At 44.0% G+C, this 19524-nt stretch overlaps 1 protein-coding gene across 8 annotated transcripts in view; it reads right to left on the bottom strand.

The window, feature by feature from the left end:
• Nucleotides 1-17634, bottom strand: part of LOC102456492 (coagulation factor XIII B chain-like) — a 60729-nt gene extending 43095 nt beyond the window's left edge. For 6 of the 8 annotated variants that reach the window (XM_075936715.1, XM_075936719.1, XM_075936716.1 and 3 more), the window contains exons 1-6: nt 17475-17634; nt 6272-6448; nt 5919-6131; nt 4900-5088; nt 621-803; nt 275-487 (exon numbers count right to left, since the gene is read on the bottom strand). In XM_075936715.1, coding sequence (XP_075792830.1) covers nt 275-487; nt 621-803; nt 4900-5088; nt 5919-6131; nt 6272-6448; nt 17475-17535 — 1036 coding nt within the window. In that variant the 5' untranslated portion in view covers nt 17536-17634. Of the gene's footprint in view, nt 1-274; nt 488-620; nt 804-4899; nt 5089-5918; nt 6132-6271; nt 6449-15261; nt 15434-17474 lie in introns of all 8 variants that reach the window. The other 2 variants (XM_075936720.1, XM_075936721.1) reach the window with 2 other exon arrangements.
• Between the last annotated feature and the right edge of the window lie 1890 nt (nt 17635-19524).

The raw sequence follows: 19524 nt of genomic DNA, 5'->3' as shown, positions 1-19524 counted from the left end.
ATTTTAAAAATTGTTGTCTGACAAATATCACTTGGTTTTTAAATTATCTCAGAGGGTTAGAATAGAGCAGAGATAATCTGCTTTGTAGTGTCTCTTAGCACCTAAAGTTTAATTAGTGTAATGCTAATTTTCTCTGAAAGCATTTTACTAGCATTGTAGTAACCAGAGCAAAGAAGCAGCTCCTTTACATTCACTTATTCCTCTCACAATAGAGTACCCCCCTGTACAGAAAGTGGGATAGCTCAGATACCCATTAGAATCTAACTCTACCTACCTCTGCATTCTGGATAGACAATCGGATTTTCATTGCACTGCACCATAAAAGTAGATTCAGATGAATTAGTTGCAAGTGAATATCCTGACTGGCAGCGAAGCTCAAGAAAATCACCACGTTTTAGATACACCCATTGCGGTATGTTCTCATTGGCTCTCTCATTCAGCTCTACCGTGTGGTTTTCCATTTCTTTCACTGAGATAACACATGGCTCTAAAACAAGAATAAAGAAGCAATTGTCTTGGTAATCCCCCAGGGTTAGCACATTGAAGTTTACACGAGTAATTAATTTTGTTTAGTGAATCTCTAAATAACCCTCAAAGATAAAGAGAGTTTTTATTTTTACCTAAACAAATTGGTGCCTTTGTCCATTTTCCATTGTCACAAAAAGATATATTCTGTCCTTCCATTGCATAAAATTTTTGACATTTGAATTCTACGAAGGAGCCAGATGTGTATTGTTTTTCCAAGAAAGTAGTTATGTCTCCATTCTCAATAATTGGTGGCCGACTACAAGTTCTTCCTGTTTCTAAGAAGGAAAAACTGACAGTTATGATAATCGGATGCATAAATAGCTATGTACTTTTTTCTGGCTGTGGTAACCCATGTGGCTCCTTTTCCAGTGTTAAGGCAACCACTTGTGGACATTTCAGATGTTATAATGTACTTGTGCATTTGGCTAGGCTATATGTAGTGGCCATACCACAGTTTGGACCTCTCTGGTCCGGTCTAGTACCCTTAGGACCTGACTGGTCCCAGATGAGGGATTTTACCAGACCAGGGGATGTCTTTTTTGGACTCCTGCCCAGCCTCTGGCCTCCCAGCTGGCTCCCCACCTCCTACTGGTCCCACTGCCCTGACGACCAGATGGGCAGCCATTGCTGCTGTGACTCCACTCGGAAACCTGGCACTGGGGTCCAGGCAGCTGCATGCCCCACCAAGGCTCCTTGAGGAACCACATGCATACCTGGACCCACTGAGCATCGCCACACTCACCTGGACTCCTAGTTTCACTGGGCAGCCACACACTGGACTCCCTACCCAACAGAAATCCTTATTGTTGGCCCTGCAATGGGACTCTATGGTCCTGCAATATCTTGCCAGACCATGACTGTTGGCGGACCAGAAAGTCCCAGCTAAGAGAGTTGCATTAGGAGACTCATCCTCAGATACTATACACAGGGGCATAATTGGCAGTAGAGGACAATGAGGGTCTTCTCCTCCCATGAGTTTTGAACCTGAGGTCTGCTCGTGGAGCAGACCATCTCCCCACCAGCACAGCTTGCGTGGGGAATAATGAGTTGCTGCCAAGGGCTAGGGAGTTTGTTTTTAACTCAAGCAGGGTGATTCAGATGACAAAGGGTTGGCTATTCAATTAAGAAGCTTCAGGGGGTAGCTAAGTTAGTCTGTACAGAAAAAAACAATAAATGGTCTGATACGACTTTATAGACTAACAAAACATATAGATAGTATCATGAACTTTCTTGGACACAGCCCACATCTTCAGTCATCTGAAGAAGTGGGTTGTGCCCACAATGCTCATGATCAGGGCTTGACAAACTGTGTAATCTACTCGCCCGTGGCGAGTAGATTACAACCCGGAAGAGCCGGGTTCAGGCGATCTGCGCATGCGCAGAATGATCTGAGCATGCACAGATCGCCTGACAGCGCGGCTAGCGAGCAGGGCTCACCACAGTTCGGCGAGCCCTGCTCATGATACCATCTACATGTTTCGTTAGTCTATCAAGTGCTGTCAGACCATTAAATTAAGGTTTGTTAGATGATCCAGAAAGCATTTCCAGACACCCCTGTGAAAAGAAAGGAAACAAGGAGTAGAAATAAGTACTCAGTTTTCAGAATGAAGAGAGGTAAATAGAGTTCTCCATGGAGCTCTACTCTAACCAATGGTGTTCAGCATATTATGAATGACCAGGAAAAGGGAAAAAAGAGTGAAGTGACAAAATCTGCAGATGAATGGTTCATGAAATTCAATGTAGATTATATTTTGCACAGGGTAAAATATAATCTTAACTAAACATACAAAATGATTGGGGTCCTCATTAGCTGTTACCAAGGAAAAGATGTTGCTTTCATTGTGGATAGTTCTTTGAAAACCTCCACTCAATGTATATTAACAGTCGTCAGGCTTATTGGGCATCTTTAGGAAAGGGATGTATGATAAGACAGTAAATGTCATATGGCCTCTGTATAAATCTATGGTGCACCCACATCTTGAATACTGCATGCAGATCTGGTCATCCAAGGTATATTGTATTTGGAGAAGTACAGAGAAGAGGAACAGAAATGATTATGGGTATGGAAGAGGAGAGATTAAAACCACTGGAACTTTTCATCTTGGAAAATAAATGATTAAAGGGGGAAATGATAGAGCTCTATAAAATCATGAATTATATGAAAATTGACTAAGGAATGATATTTACTTCTTCACACAACACAAAGAATAGGGAGGTCACTCAATGAAATTAGTAAGCAGCAGATTTAAAACAAACAAAATGAAACCTCAGAGAGACACACTTATACACACACACACACACACACACACACACACACTATCATGAGGTTTTGTGGGCAAAACCCATTCCTTCAGATGAGCAGAGTGGAGAGGAAATGGGAGCCTCCTTTCATCTTACTCTCCCTGTTTTTCTCTGCTCTACAGTGCTAGTTCTTTTTAAGCAAAATGAAATATTTCTTCACAGTCAACCCATGGAATTCTTTGCCAGAGGAAAAGGCCAAAAATAATTGGGTAAGTGTGTATACATTATGACCGGCATTAAACTGCATAATCAATCTATATTTTTCTAGAGCAGCCCTGCTTTCACTCAGAGTGAAAGCTGAATGATTACAGGTAGCCCCCGAGTTACGCGGATCCAACTTATGTCGGATCCGCAGTTACGAACGGGGATTTTCTCGCCCCAGAGGATTCGAGCGGCGGGACACCTGGTCACGCCTCCCGCCTCCTCCGGGGCAGGAAAAGCTGCTCCCCGTCTCCCTGGTCTGCTGCGGGAGCCAGCAGACCAGGGAGACGGGGAGCAAAGCGGCGCAGGACCTGGGGCCGGACCCGTGGCCGCTTCCAGATCAGCAGGAAGCGCCGCGGGTCGGGCCGGGTCCTGCGCCACTTTGCTCAGCATCTCCCTGGTCTGCAGACCAGGAAGACGCTGAGCAAAGCGGCGCAGGACCCGGCCCGACCCGCGGCGCTTCCAGCTGATCTGGAAGCGCCGCGGGTCCGGCCCCGGGTCCTCCACCACTTTGCTCAGCACCTCCCTGGTCTGCAGACCAGGGAGATGCTGAGCAAAGCCGCGGAGGACCCGGCCCAACCCGCGGGGCTTCCAGATCAGCTGGAAGCGCCGCGGTCTGGCCCGGGTCCTGCGCCGCTTTGCTCCGCGTCTCCCTGGTCTGCTGGGGGGGGACACAGCTAGTGCCCCCCCCCCAGCAGACCAGGGAGATGTGGAGCAAAGCCCGGGGCCTGTTGTAGAGCAGGTGGGGCGATGCCGGTTGGTCCCGCAGCACCGCTCCTTGGCGCTACTGGACCAACCCAGCAGCACCCCAGCTACTCAGCCCCAGGAGTCCTGATTCAGCCGCTGCTGATCAGTTTCAGCAGTGGCTGAATCAGGACACCTGGGGCAGAGCAGCTGGGGTGCTGCTGGGTTGGTCCAGTAGCGCCGAGGAGCGGCCGCGCTACTGGACCAACCCAGCAGCACCCGAGCTGCTCTGCCCCAGGCGTCCCCAAGTTAGCCGCTGCTGAAACTGACCAGCGGCTGACTACAGGAAGCCCGAGGCAAAGTTGCTCTGCCCCGGGCTTCCTGGAATCAGCCGCTGATCAGTTTCAGCAGCAGCTGACTTGGGGACGCCTGGGGTTCTTAAGTTGAATCTGTATGTAAGTCAGAACTGGTGTCCAGATTCAGCGGCTGAATTTGGATGCCAGTTCCGACTTACATACAGATTCAACTTAAGAACATACCTACAGTCCCTATCTTGTCCCTGCCTGTACTGAAACAACTGCTTTATGTTCATGTTTTCTCTCAGTATTCAATGTGAAGGTTCTGTTTATTCCACTATCCATGCTGCAGCACCGTTCCAGTGGTCCGAAGCACACCAAATTATGCAGTATATAAACCTCTCAACCACCATCTAAGTCATTCAGTGAGAGAGAAATGTATCCATGCACAAAAGAACTGCACAAGGACTGTGCACCTTTCATGCCCTACCTTGTGCTGGCCCTCTGAACAGAAATGAGTTCCCCCAGAATGAGGCAAGAGGATGTCTGAGTAAATATAACTTTAAACATTTCCAGTCCTTTGAGTGCTACACTTTGCAACTCTAACTTTAAAGCAATTCTATGACATTGCCCACCAGGTTCATATAAAGAAATTCCATCATATGGAACTGCTGTCCACACTACACGTGACTGCTCTGTTCTGCACAATATGCTCACTACATTGTGCCTATAAAGGGTGATGCAATGCCTCATGAGGGATTACCTTTAATGGAAGGGACAAGTCCCTCAGTCCAGAATACTCACCACAATACAAGCACACAAATGACTATACACAAGACAGCAAATACACCTAAGAAAACTGAATTATCACAATACAGTGCAGATTTACCAGAGATGCATGAAGGCAAATCCAGGTGCCCATTAACACACATCCTGATTGAAGGGGTTATGAGGGTGTATCCTTTACTGCACATAAATTCCACTGTGTGCTCACTCTGAATCAAATGTGTGTGTCTTTGGCCATTGGACAGAAGCAGATTTTTGGCCTCCAGCTGCTGTTTTGTAATGTTACATGGTGCTAGAGAAAAACAAATGAAAATGTTAGGGCCTGATTCTTCAGCATCCTGCACCTTGTGTAACCATTATGGTGCCCCATGCAAAGTGCCCCATGCAAAGTGACTGCAAAATGTAACCCTTCTGCTGGGTACACTCGCTGCAAGGTGTAAAATACGGATGTGTCTAGTCTACATCCCTCTGTCAGCAGAGGGATGTAAATGAAGCACTTTGAAAGTGCAAATGAAGCCAGGATTTAAATATCCCATGCTTCATTTGCATAATCATGTAATGGCACGCTTTTGAAAAAGCTCTATTTCGAAATTGAAACGGCAGTTTAGACACAGTTCTTTTGAACAGAAAGATCCTGTAAACCTCAAAAACTGACTATGACACCAGAGATTTTTGCCTTAGTTGCCTGAAATGCCTTAGAACACTTCATATTGGAAATGTTTAAAAAGCTTGAGATGGGCTTTAAATTAGGGAAAAATGTTAACTGCTTAACTGAAAATACAGTGAGTGGGGATAATATCAGGATCCTTTGGCATTCTCAAGACAATAATTACTTTTAGTAATAAATCTTTAAATAAAATTGTAAAATTGTTGTATGACAAATAAATGTCACTTTGTTATTAAATGAAATCAGGGGGTCAGAGTAGAGCAGAGAAAATCTGCCTCCTAGTGTCTGTTAGCACCTAAAATCTAGTTTGTGTAATACAAATTTTGTCTGAAAGCTTTGGACTAACATTGCAGTAACCAGAGCAAGGAAGCAGCTCCTTTACATTCACAATAAATTACCCCCCTGTACAGAAAGCAAGATATCTGAGACACCCATTAGATCCAGTCTCTACCTACCTCTGCATTCTGGATAGATGATTGGATTTTCATTGCATTGCACCGTAAAAGTAGATTCAGATGAAGTAGTTACAAGTACATATCCTGGTTTGCAGCGAAACTCAAGAGAATCACCACGTTTTAGAAACACCCCTTGTAGTGTGTTCTCATTGGCTCTCTCATTCAGCACTATTGTGTGATTTTCCATTTCTTCCACTGAGATAGTACATGGCTCTAAAATAATAATAAAGAATCAGTTGTCTTGGTAATCCCCCAGGGTTAGCACGTTGAAGTAACGTATTTACACAAGTAATTAGTTTTTTTCAGTGAATCTCTAAATAACCTTCAAAGGTAAAAAGAGTTTTTATTTTTACCTAAACAAACTGGTGCCTTCGTCCATTTTCCATTGTCACAAAAAGATCTATTCTGTCCTTCCATTGCATAAAATTTTTGACATTTGAATTCTACAAAGGAGCCAGATGTGTATTCTTTTTCCAAGAAAGTAGTTATGTCTCCATTCTCAAGAATTGGTGGCCGACTACAATTTCTTCCTGTTTATAGGGGAAAAAATGACAATTTTGATAATGTTTGGCACAAATTCCTTTGCAATTTCTTCAGTCCTTTTCCAACGTTGAGGCAAACTGCTTGTGGACATTTCAGATTTTATAATGTACATGTGCATGTGGCTAAGCTATGCACAGTGGCCTAATGTTAGGAGCCTCATCCTCAGACACTATAGACAGGGGACAATTGGAGGGAGGAACAGTGAGAGTTGCCCGCCTCCTCCCCAGAGTTTTGGACCTGAGGTCTGCTCACAGCACACCATAGCCCCACCAGCACGGTTTGTGAGTGGAATATGATAAATTGTTCCATGCTCCTCTGAGTTTCTGCCAAGGGCTGGGAGTGGGGGGGTTGTTTTTCAACTCAGGCAGGGTGATTCAAATGACAAAGGGTTGGCCATTCAATTAAGGTTTGTTAGATGATCCTGTAAGCATTTCCGGACACTCCCATGAAAAGAAAGGAAACAGGGAGTAGAAATAACTGGTCAGTTTTCAGAATATAGAGTGGTAAAGAGCAGGGATCTCCAAAGATCTGTACTGGGACCAGTGCTCTTCAACAGATTCATGAATGACCTAGAAAAGGGGATAAACAGTGAAGTGGCAAAATCTGCAGGTGAACTTATGAAATTCAATGTTGATTATATTTTGCACATGGTAAAACATACAAAATGATGGGGTCCTCATTAGCTGTTGCCAAGAGAGAGTTCTTGCAGTCATTGTAGACAGTTCTCTGAAAACATCCACTCAATGTCATCAACAGTCAACAAACCTAAGAGACTATTGGGCATCTTTAGGAAAGGGATGTACGGTAAGACAATAAATATCATATTGTCTCTTTATAAATCTATGGAGCACCCACATCTTGAATATTGCATGCAGATCTGGATGGCCAAGGTATATTGGATTTGGAGAAGTACAGAGAAGAGCAACAGAAATGATTCTGACATAGAACAGTTTCCATAAAGGGAGAGATTAAATCCACTGGGGCTTTTCATCTTAGAAAATAAATGATTAAAGGGGGATATGACAGAAATCATTAATTATATGGAAAATTGACAAAGAAAATGTTATTTACTGCTTCATGTAACACAAAGAACAAGGGGTCACCCAATGAATCAATAAGCAACATATTTAACATAAACATAATGAAGTATTTCTTCACAGTTAACCCATGGAACTTTTTGCCAGGGATGTTGCAAAGGCTAAAACTATCACATTTATTAATAATTGGGTACGTGTGTATACATCACAGTTAGCATTTAACTACATAATCAATCTATATTTTTCTAGAGCAACCCTGCTTACATTCAGACTGAAAGCTGAACAATGACTCAGGCATGTTTAATGTTCATCTTTTCTCACAGCGTGTGGGCTCTGTTTTTTCCACTACATATTCTGCAGCTTGTCTGGAACACCCCACTCATGCGGTATATAAACTTTTCTCAGCCACCACCTAATGTGCTCCAGGAGAGAGAAATTTACCCAAGCAGAGGAGCAGCACAAAAGGCTGAGTACCATGCTAGATTAAACCTTATCTTGTAGTGGAGACATGCCCTAAGACACTAACATGCAATTCCCCAGCGGCTAGTAGGAAGGTTGAACACCAGGAATCATTCCCTGACTACTCTATGCCATCACAGACTTTGGATAACTATATCTGGGGTGCTCTAAACCATTGCTATTTTAGATGTGTAATAGAGAATCAATAAAATAAAATTGACACTTGACAGCTCTCTAGTTATTTTAAGAGCAGGTTAGATAGATGTCTATCTGGGATGGTCTCAACAGTACTGGGTCCTGCCATGAGGGCAGGGTACTGAACTTGATGACCTCTTGAGGTCCCTTCCAGACCTACTATTCTATGATTCTATGATTTATCAGATGGAGTAGCTGTGTTTCCATTGTTTTTATGTCCTGAAATGGTAAATAGTTATTATAGCTTCTGGTTCAGAAAACCCCAGGTAAAATTAGGGGTATATTTACACTGAACCATTATTCCAAGCATCTACACAGCCATTCCGTTATTTCAAGATCATTTTAAAATTACAGACAGCTTATTCTGAAATCTGTAAACCTCATTCTACAAGGAATAATACCTATTCCAAAGTAGCTATTTTGAAATAAGGCATGTGTAGACGCTCCACTGCTACTATTTCAAAATAGCCGCTCACTAGGGCCATTCTAAGTTATTCCTTCTCAGTGCCTCCTGGGGCTCTAAATCAATTCCCTACATTAAGGAAGCCTGCCTCGGACTAATTTTGAGGCTTCCCAGCAGTGTATATGTGCTATTTTGAAATAACCTATTTCGGAATAAGTATTCTAGAATAGCTTATTTAGAAATAAGTGTGCAGTGTGGACATGCTCTAGGACTCTCTTGTATTAATTCTTGCTCTCTAGCTTCCTTAGCTTTAAAAAAATAAGATAACGTAATTTTGATATACTTCCTATTTGGCAACTTTCTTGAGCACTGAATTACTCGAGGAATTCTCATCACAAACTTTTCCTTAGAAATCCTAGTAGAAGATGTAGGAGGTTCGAGTGCATGGGACTGGAATCTGAGTCTGTGCCCAGATCCATGCTCCCTAGTCCACAGATTCTTGGAGGACAATGGAAGAAGTATACCCAGAATCTGTGGCAGAGACTGAAGCAACAGGAACAGTAGTGATATCATACAAAGTTCATAGATTATCCTTTAGAAAGTTAATACCATAAATAGGAATTTGGAAATGGACCCTAATAGGTACTGATAGGAGTTTTGAATGAATATGCATTACTTCAGGGCTACTCAACATTGGAGGCCCCATGGGCCACAATGATATTCACAGCACATGCTGAGGGCCGCAACTTAAGTGTGGTTGCATATACATGCAAATATATATGCAAATAACTTCTTTCACACTGACAGGCATGAATACAAAGATTAAGGCAAGACTACACAACACACAGGCCCCATTTAAGTCAGTTCTGCAATCATTTTTGAGCAAAGGCCACTTCTAAAATTTGGAAGTGATCGCAGGCCACCCCGGAAGGGCAGAGCAACAGCAAGATCACTATCTTTATGTTATATAGCTGAACCTCAAGAGCTGAACTCATGTCTGCCTGTATGTTGAACTTTTAACCAATACTCCCGTTTTAAAAAATAATTTTAGTTTAGTTAACAAGAAATGGCCATAAGTGTTTATTTAGGGTAAGATTTGAAATATCAATGACCTCCCTTTGAGACTAGTAGAACTTTATTTGACTTTGGTGTCTGGGTGGAAGTGTAAGGCTGAGTCACTTTAAGGGCATTGAGTTGTTGGCTTCTGGGTATGTAGTAAGGTATCACAGAGATGGTTCTGTGGTAAGTAGTAGAATAACCACTAATTGTCCCATTTTTTGCAGTGCACCCTGAGTCACCTCAACTGGGTCCTCTAGGACCCCATTTATCACAGAGAGCTGACTCAGTGATCTACAAAGTAGTCAGCTCTGAGCAGGACAGCTGCAATCTGAACCCCAGATGGGTCATCCTGCAAGGGTTCATTTTTAAAAAAGAACAGGATGAAGGAACCCTTTTGCTCACCCAGGCTCTGAGGCAAGGGCTATACCTTAGGACAGATTTTGACAATCTGAGATTTATTTTTGACTTATTCTCTGAATAAGCCCAGACTCCTATAAGGGGTAATGATTGGAGAAGTGTGAGAAGTCTCTGAAAATGCCTGGAAGAGGGAGAATAGAAGACAGGGCAAAGAGTTAAGAGCATGGTACTGTGGTCAAACCGTATAGTACAACAACACTTCGAGCTAGGAGCTCAAGGAGAAATGTTGTGTTAGCATTAAGCGAACTAACAGTCTAAAAACAGAAGCGTGAGTGGGGAGGAGTGGCTAGCCATCCCAAGTGTGTGCCCACGTGAGACTACAGGCACAGTCCTTTGGTGGCTAGTCCCTCCCACTGATCAACTCATCTGAAGAAATGGGTTTTGCCCATGATACTATATATATATATTTCTAGTCTCTAAGTTGCCATAGGACTACTCGTTTTTAAAAGCTGCTAGGTTAAGAAGTGTGATGTGTAAACTGCATGGGCATGTCTATACTAGGAAATAATTTTGAAATAAGTAAAATCGAAATAATAACTCCTGAAATATCAAAATAGCGCATCCACTTCACAAGACAGCATAAAAATAGCTCCGAATTATTTTGAAATAACACATCCACACTGACTGCAGCCTCCCTTGGACTTAGAGCCCCCAGAAGCACTCCGAGGAGGGTGCCAGGAGGGCAGACACTTCCTGTGGCTGCTGGATCAGGCAAGCTGCAATGTGTGCTTTCAGGGGCTCCTCTCTACGGCCATGTCTCACCCACCACTCCTCCACTGCTCCCCTCCTCAGGGACACAAAATGAACTCCGTGTGTTCTGGTTGCCCTTGTAGATGCCGCAGCACTGACAATATGGAACCACAGCCACTGCCAAACAGTGCTATGCTCACAGGCCTTGTGCTACACCTCATGGCACGGTTTGTCCAGACTGCCCACATGCTGCTCCAGCAGGACAATGACCAGCCCAAACCAGAGGACCCCTTTACTCAGGTCCTGGCACTACTGCTGCTGAAAATGCTCCTAAAACTCCTGGACACTGTCGAATGCCACTTCTGGTGGCTGGAGACCAGTTCAGACTGGTGGGACCACAACAGCATGCAGAGATGGGATGACGAGCAGTGGCTCCAGAACACTGTGGAAGGCCATTTTTCTGGAGCTCTGCAAGTGATTCACCCCTGCCCTCAGGTGACAGGACACCCAACTGCAACCCACCATCCCCCTGCAGAAACACATTGTCTTTGCCCCATAGAAGCTGATCACACTGGACAGCTACTGCTCCATAGGGAACCAGTTCAGCATAGGGAAATCCACAGTCGAGGCCATGCTTCTGCAGGTAGACAAGGCCATTAACAACATGCTGCTACCGAGGCTCGTCACTCTAGATAATGTAGATATCACCATGGATGGCTTTGGCATTATGAGCTTCCCCAACTGCAGGGGTGGAGGCATAAATGGCATGTAAATTCCCATCCTGGCCCAACCACTATACCTGGGACTACATAAATAGGAAGGGGATACTCCTGCATGGTGCTGCAGGCCCTGGTGGACCACAAGGGCCACTTCATGAATATCAACATCAGGTAGTCGGGGAAGGTGCACAATGCCCGCATATTCCAGAACTCGTCTGTTCCAGAAGATGATTGCCGGCACATTTTCCCCCGACTACACCATCAGGATCGGTGACATGGACATGCCCATATACATCCTGGGTGACACAGCCTCCCCTTCTTCCCCTGGCTTATGCAGCCCTACACAGTCAACCTATGCAAGGAAAACTTCAATACCAGCTCAGCAGATTCCACACAGTGGTGGCGTGTGAGTTTGGCCATTTGAAGGGGAGGTTCTGGAGTCTCCTCACTGTCTGACCTTGGAGAGCACAAGATCCCCTTCATGGTGGCAGCCTGCTGTGTGCTCCACACCCTTAGCGAGAGTAAGAGGGAAACTTCTGTGTCAGAGTGGGGGGAAGAGCAGTTGGCCAGACTTTTGAGCAGCCGAACACCACTACCACATGGAAAGAACATCAAGGGACACAGTTCATCTGGGAAGCCTTGAGGGAGATTTTCAGCCAAGGCCAGCTGTAAGACTCTCCCCCAGGCCTCTCCACAAGGAGCCCCTGCATATCCCCTCTGTTCTTTTCCTCCCCCACCTCTCCTTTCCACTGCCCTTCCTTCCTACCTTCTCCCCCTCTCCTGCAGAGCAAATAAAGAAGCCTCTCTTTCTTTGGAAAAAACCAAATGTGTTTATTTGGGGAATATACAACAACAGGGGAGGGACTGGAAAAACAATCTGGAATGTTTCCTGTGCTGCTGTGATGTGGCATGGGGCTGGCAAAAGTCTGCACATGCCACAAACCCTTTCCCTGCAGCCTATACTTCTAAAACATCTGCAGGAGAAGGGGAGCTGTGGAGATGGCAGGTGTGGCCAAAGTAGCCACAAGTGCTGCTGTGAGAGGCCTCTGGAGGCCAATTATTTTGAAATAGCAGCAGCTGAGCATCCACACTCATGGTATTTTAAAATAATTTCAAAATCAGCATTATTCCTCATGGAAAGCAGGAGTCCAGATTTCCAAATAACCAGCCTATGATGTCAAACTAACAGGCTTGGTAGTGTGGATGCTCCGCTTGCTATTTCAAAATGAAGGAATTTATTTCAAAATAACTCCCTAGTATAGACCAGGGCCATGAATAACTAAGGAAGGATTCAATCTGGGCGCCTCTTTGCTCCTGTAAACTAATGAAAGATTATCTGAATGGCAATAATTAAATGCATAACCTATAATTGCCCATCTAACAAGATGGAAGCCTCAGAATTGTAAATGGAGAAACATGCTAGCTTAAAGCATGGGTCTTTACTTCAAATATAGGAAATCCACACATAGAATCATAGAAACCAGGGCTGGAAGAGACCTCAGGAGGTCATCAAGTCCAGCTTCCTGCTCACAGCTGGACCAACCCAACTAAATCAACCCATCCAGAGCTTTGTCAAGCCGGGACTTAAAAACTTCTAGGGATGGAGAGTCTCCCTTTGGGGCTATACCTATCTCATAGAGCTAGAAAGGACCTTGAGAAGTCATCAAGTCTAGTGCCCTCCTAGCAGGACCAAGTACCAGCCCTGTTAAATTTGCCCCATATCCCTAAATGGCCCCTTCAGGGATTGAACTCACAACCTTGGGTTTAGCAAACCAATGCTCAAATCACTGAACTATCCCTCCCCTAAGTAACCCACCTTACTGCTTCACCACCCTCCTAGTGAAATAGTTTTTCCTAATCTCCAACCTACACGTCTCCCACTGTAACTTGAGACCATTGATCCTTATCCTGCCATCCGCCACTACTAAGAACCGCTTCTGTCCGTCCTTTTTGGAACCTCCCTTCAGGAAGATGAAGACTGCTATCAAATCCCCCCTGCCTCACTCTTCTCTTCTGCAGACTAAACAAACGGGCTACGTCTAGATTGGCTTGATTTTCCACAAATGCTTTTAACGGAAAAGTTTTCCATTAAAAGCATTTGCGGAAAAGAGCATCTAGATTGGCATGGACACTTTCCCACAAAAGCACTGTTTGCGGAAAAGCGTCTGTGCCAATCTAGATGCGTTTTTGAACAAAAAAGTCCCGATCGCGAAAATGGTGCAAAACAAATCTGAGCTGTCTACACTGGCCCTTTTGCACAAAAGCTTTGTGCAAAAGGACTTTTGCCCAAACAGGAGCAGCATAGTATTTCCTCAAGAAGCACTGATTTCAGATAGTAGGAAGTCAGTGTTCTTGCGGAAATTCAAGCGGCCAGTGTAGACAGCTAGCAAGTTTTTCTGCAAAAGCAGGAAAAACTTGCCAGTCTAGATGCAGCCACCCAGATCCCTGAGTCTCTCCTCATAGGTCATGTGCTCCATGGAGACTCCACCACTTCCCTTGTTGGTTTGCTCAGTTTTGTTCCTTGTTTCTAATTGGAATTTGTCTGACTTGTTTCCTGCCATTGGTTCTTCCTATGCCTTTCTCTGCTACATTAAAAAGTTCCCTTTAACAGCTGATATTTTCTCCCCATGAAGGTAAAATCATGTAATCAAGTTACACCTTGTTCTTCTTTTTGTTAAACTAAGCTGAATAAACTCTTCTATTCTCTCCCTGAAAGGCATTTTTTCAAGTCCCCAAGTAACTTCTTTGTCTCCTTTCTGCTTCCTCTCACCAGAACTGGATGCAGTAATTTCAGCTGTGGCCTCACTAATGCCTTATTAAGAGGTAAAAATCACCTCCATACTTCTACTCACTACTCCTCTGTTCACAGGAGTGTGCACGGAGTATGCCGGTTGTGCCCAGACACACCCTAATGTCTTGGGCCGGCTAGCGGCTGCTGGAGGAGGACAGGGATTTGTGACGGGGTGCCGCAGACCCTCACTTTAAATTCCCCGTGGCCATCAACAGGGCACTGTGGGGCAGAGAGAGTGCATGCGCAATGTGCTCAAATGCCGCACAAGAAGTGGGAGGGGAGATGCCCAGTCGTGACGTGACGTCACGGCCCGGGACTTTCAAACCGCGCGGCCCAGCTCCAGAAGCAGTTGGTGCCTGACTACAAACGCTGGCCAGCCAGCCAGTCCGAGCCATTTTTGTGTCCCGGGCTCAGCAGCACCACCCTTTGAGCAAGACATGGGAAGTCATTCTTCCACTCAACTCTGATCAGGCCTCAGTTGGAGTATTGTGTCCAGTTCTGAGCGCCACACATTTCAAGAAAGATGTGGTGAAATTGGAGAAGGTCCAGAGAAGAGCAACAAAAATTATTAAAGGTAAAACATGACCCAGGAGGGAAGACTAAAATAATTGGGCTTGTTTAGTTTAGAAAAGAGAAGACTGAGATAGGACATGATAGCCGTTTTCAAGTATCTAAAACAATGTTACAAGGAGGAAGGAGAAAAATGGGTCTCCTTGGCCTCTGAGGATAGGACAAGAAGCAATGGGCTTATACTGCAGCAAGGGAGGTTTAGACTGGACATTAGGAAAAACTTCCTACCTGTCAGGGTGGTTAAACACTGGAATAAATTGCCTACGGAGGTTGTGGAATCTTCATCACTGGAGATATTTAAGAGCAGGTTGGATAGACATGTATCAGGGATGGTCTAGATAGTGCTTGGTCCTGCTGTAAGGGCAGGGGACTAGACTTGACCTCTTGAGGTCCCTTCTAGTTCTAGTTTTCTATTATTCTAAGTAATAGAATATGTAATATAAAATTAATAAGCACTGACCTTCACAAAATGGTTTTGGATGTCATCCAGAGTTACTACACTATGCATCAGATCTTTCACTGAATGTATATCCTGCATTACAGGTAAACTGCAATCGTTTATTCTCCCTATAAACTGCCTTTGGCATCTTTAAGTTTCCATTAATAATTTTGTTGGTAGTTGTCAGGTTATCCTTAAGGATAATAGAAACAAAATTCATGAACAGCCCAGAAGAATACATTCATCAGAAAATAATCACAAAATTTAAATTTTGAAATGACCATTTTAGAATTATGTTCACAAGGAACAATCATTCTGAGTTCCAGCGTGGAATTTCTATCACAAGTTTCCATAAGAACTGTTACTCTGATTGATTGTGTGGAGAGAACCTTAAGGGAGGGCCTTGTCTACACATGGAAATTAATTCAGAGTAAGAAAGAGTATGAATTTAAAGTGGATTAACTATTCTGACATGAAAAGCAGCTCATATATAGTCTGCAATCAGGTGTGTTCACATAAAATACATGGTCTCAATGAATGGAACAAAGATGCAACCGGAGTGCCTGGCCAGAAGCAGTATTTTAAGGAAAATGAAAAACCCGTATTTTAAGTACTGAAGAACGGGGGGGAGGGATAGCTCAGTGGTTTGAGCATTAGCCTGCTAAACCCAGGGTTGTGAGTTTAATCCTTGCAGTAGGCCATCTGGGACAGAAATTCATCAGGGATGGTACTTGGTCCTGCTGAAAAGGCAGGGGACTGGACTCAATGACCTTTCAAGGTCCCTTCCAGTTCTAGGAGATAGACAATCTCCCTTAATTTTTTTTTAATAAAAAAAGAATGCAACCCCCTTCATCTCTGTGGAGGGGCATAGAGACACCCCCTTAAGAAATGAGGAAACAAAAGATCCCCTAATAACTCAGCCACCGACGTGATGTAAAGACGTGAAGTGGAGCTTTCCAAGCTGCAGCTCATCACCACAGCTGTGCTATAGCTAGTGAAGATGCTGGGTGCTGATGAGCTACAGCCAAAGCTGGATCTCTTTCTTCGACAATAGCTTCTATGCAGCTTTCTTCTAGGCTTGGTGATCACATAGGCCCAGAGCAATCAACTGCTTCCCAAAGTCCTAAATGACACTGGACTTCCAAAATAGCTAGGACCCGGTCTATGAACGGCTTTGTTGTTGTGCCCTGGAGACACCTCCCCCTCCCAGACACCCAATATGTGAGTTCTGGGACAGAACTCTCTGCTTAGTTCAGAACAAATTTTCAGTGGACCATTTAAACATGCCCCCTAGAACAGAAATGCTAAGCATAATCCTTTGAGCTCAAATGAGGCAGGGGTACTACAAAAAAAATCCTGCTTCTCTCTACAGCCCTGATTCTTCCTCGGAGCGGGTCCTCCTTAATACTTAGATTTCAAAAGGATCTTCTTAAATCTACTAAGGAATCACCCAATCTACTGAAAAATCCTACCTACATTGCAATGTTCTCTCTAATTTTTCCCAACCATGTGTGGAATAAATTTTGGTCGCTGCATCAGTAGAAAAAAATACTACTGGCTATGGGAGGCTGTGGGCGCTATGCTCAAGCACTTCGCTTACAGGGAACACTGCTGCATGGCAGATTTACTGTATGTAATAATTGGGAAAGGACAAAGCAGAATGGGTGTCAGAAATGAAAAGGCCTGTTCACCCTATAGGGCCTCATTTGTATTATCTATCACACGACAAACAGTACTGAACACATTAGCTACACATCACACCCATGTCTTAGTGTTTTCTGTAATACATAAAAAACGGAATACGGGCATGATACAATTTTTAAACACGGACACAATGAATATAATTACAGTTCACTTAGTGGAATAGATAATTCCAGAGTAGAACTGGGACCAGGGACTGACGTACAGAGTGAATTTCATTGGCTGTTCTGATTACATAAGCAGCCCATTAAAAAATGCTGGGAAGAGTCAGGCACTTTTGCACTCCAATGTATCGGGGGGATACACTCAGCCCTGTTGTATCAGGCACTAACTCTGACCGGCAAAAATATTCTCTAGACGTACACAAAAAGAAGGCTTCATAACCTACCCCCTGCCTTGGGTGCCAACAACAGCTGTTACTGTACCACACCTTGGCTCCTTGCACTATCAGGCTGGTTTAGTATCTATCCCTGCACACCAGAGAATGGTATAGCCAAAGTATTGTTCAATCTATTATTCATTTGGCCTCTTACCTTGTCCCTTGACACAGAAAGCCCAGAGTAGCTGAATGATGAGGCAGCTCAGAAAAATCATCCCGGCACTCGGAATGGTGGCTGTGGAGCTCTGATCATCTCTGGATCCTGCCCTCAACAACTCCTTTTGATGGTTCTTCTAACCTTCCATCCCCCTTAACTCTCCCCACCCCCATTAGTCAACATCAAGGTACAGAGATAACAGGAGCAAGCTTCCCTGAAATACAGCCCACATTGGTTATTCCGTGCTCTTCTTTGATTACACAGAAGGTCTCACCTAACTGCATTTCTTGGCTCTTTACAACACGCAGTTGTGCACAGCACAGATCCCCGAACAGAAACATATGCAGAAGGCTAGAACCATGATGACTGACTCATATTGCACAAGAAGAGAAGGAAAACATGCGATGGCTGTCTGCAACAGATTCTACATAAGCAACTACTTAAAATATGGCTACGTCTACACTACAAAGAAAAGTCACAAAAAGATACACAAACTGCGAACAGCAATTTGCATTTCTTTTTCCGCTTTTCTTTCGAAAAAGGCTTTTCCAAAAATTGGTGCATCTACTCAGCACCAAATTTAGGAAAAACCTTTCCTTTCGAGTCATCCCTTCTTCCTCATGAAATGAGATTTACAAGGATGGTGAAAGAATGCATCCTCTTTTTTGAAAATTTGTCAAAAAAATCAGACACATTCCTTAGATGCAGCATAGCTTTCCCGGGATACAGCGATATCCCAGTAAAGAGCTGCAGTCTAGATGTAGCCTATGAGTAAGAGTTAATATAAACTTTCACTTGATAAATATTAATGGATTTTACACTCTGCTCAGTACAAACAAATCTATTTCAGGACTGACCCCTTCTCTTGCACGCACCAGGGTATTGGAAATTCTAATTCTGGTTCACCCAGCCTGTGAACATGGCAAGATCTACAGGATGAATTTCCATCACCCCAGTCCACCTCCCACCTGAAAGACATCAGCTGACAGTAGCAGCTGGACTGGTAGGTGCAGCGGACATATACTTGATTGAATGTTGAATGTTGATTGAATGTGAATGTTGATTGAATCTTTTCTTTGATTGCCCATTAACTCACTTGCAATGGAAACATTTATAAAGTCTTTTCTGTACAACCCTGAAATAGCTGTGGTTTACCTTGAGATCTCTTTGGAAAACCAAGACATTTGGATACTGGAACAAACATTTAAGGAGCATATGTATAAACCACCTCAACTGGCAAACACTCAACTTTCAGTTAAAAACACCTTGTTGTACCCAGCCCTGAAAGACAGCAGTTTGCTTGGGGAAGGTGGATTGAGCAAGTGTGAATATTTACCAAGCATTGATCAGGAGTTCACTGGCTGCAGAAACACTTTGAATTTTGCCATAAAGCAGATGTATTCCAGTAAATAATGGGTTATGGGAACTTTCCAACAAATGCTAAAGAAGATTAGTAACATTAATAGTTATTTACTTTGATTTGTCAGACTCCTCCTCATCTTCCATGGTGTTGCATCCCTCGAGAAGAGGCCCAAAATCACAGAAATCACTATCACTTACAAAATAATCATCATCATCGGTGCATTATAGTACACATTATGGGATATGAAACCCCAGCAATTTGGGAGATGGAGACTCTATTACCTCTCTACCAAATGCCCACAGAGTGATGTTCTGATCTCCCTTTTTGCAATGGAGGTTCCAGACTGAAGATTCTACACTCAGAGTTAAAGAACACCCCAGCATGCAGAATAAGCACACAAGGTATGTTTTAGGGCAGGGCAACTCAACATGTGGCCAGTTTGTTTGTGGCCTGCGGTTTGGTTTGAGTTTTACGAAGGGCTCAGCACATGGCCCACAGATGGGATCCTTTGAACATGGCCTCCACTGGGAACACACTTTACAACAGTGAGACGTCTCCCAGGCACGGTGAACATTGAAAGATGAAAGCTAATGGGCTGGCTGGAACAGATGAGTACAGGGTGTTGGCATTTCTAGCCCCCACGGAGGAGATGCTGGGAGCGCCAGGGCATTGTGGGAAGTGCTG

The sequence above is a fragment of the Pelodiscus sinensis genome, chromosome 9 (assembly GCF_049634645.1).
Source record: "Pelodiscus sinensis isolate JC-2024 chromosome 9, ASM4963464v1, whole genome shotgun sequence".
NCBI classification, from domain to species: domain Eukaryota; kingdom Metazoa; phylum Chordata; order Testudines; family Trionychidae; genus Pelodiscus; species Pelodiscus sinensis.
Note: the sequence above shows the minus strand (reverse complement) of the source record. Positions and strands in the feature narration are given on the sequence as shown.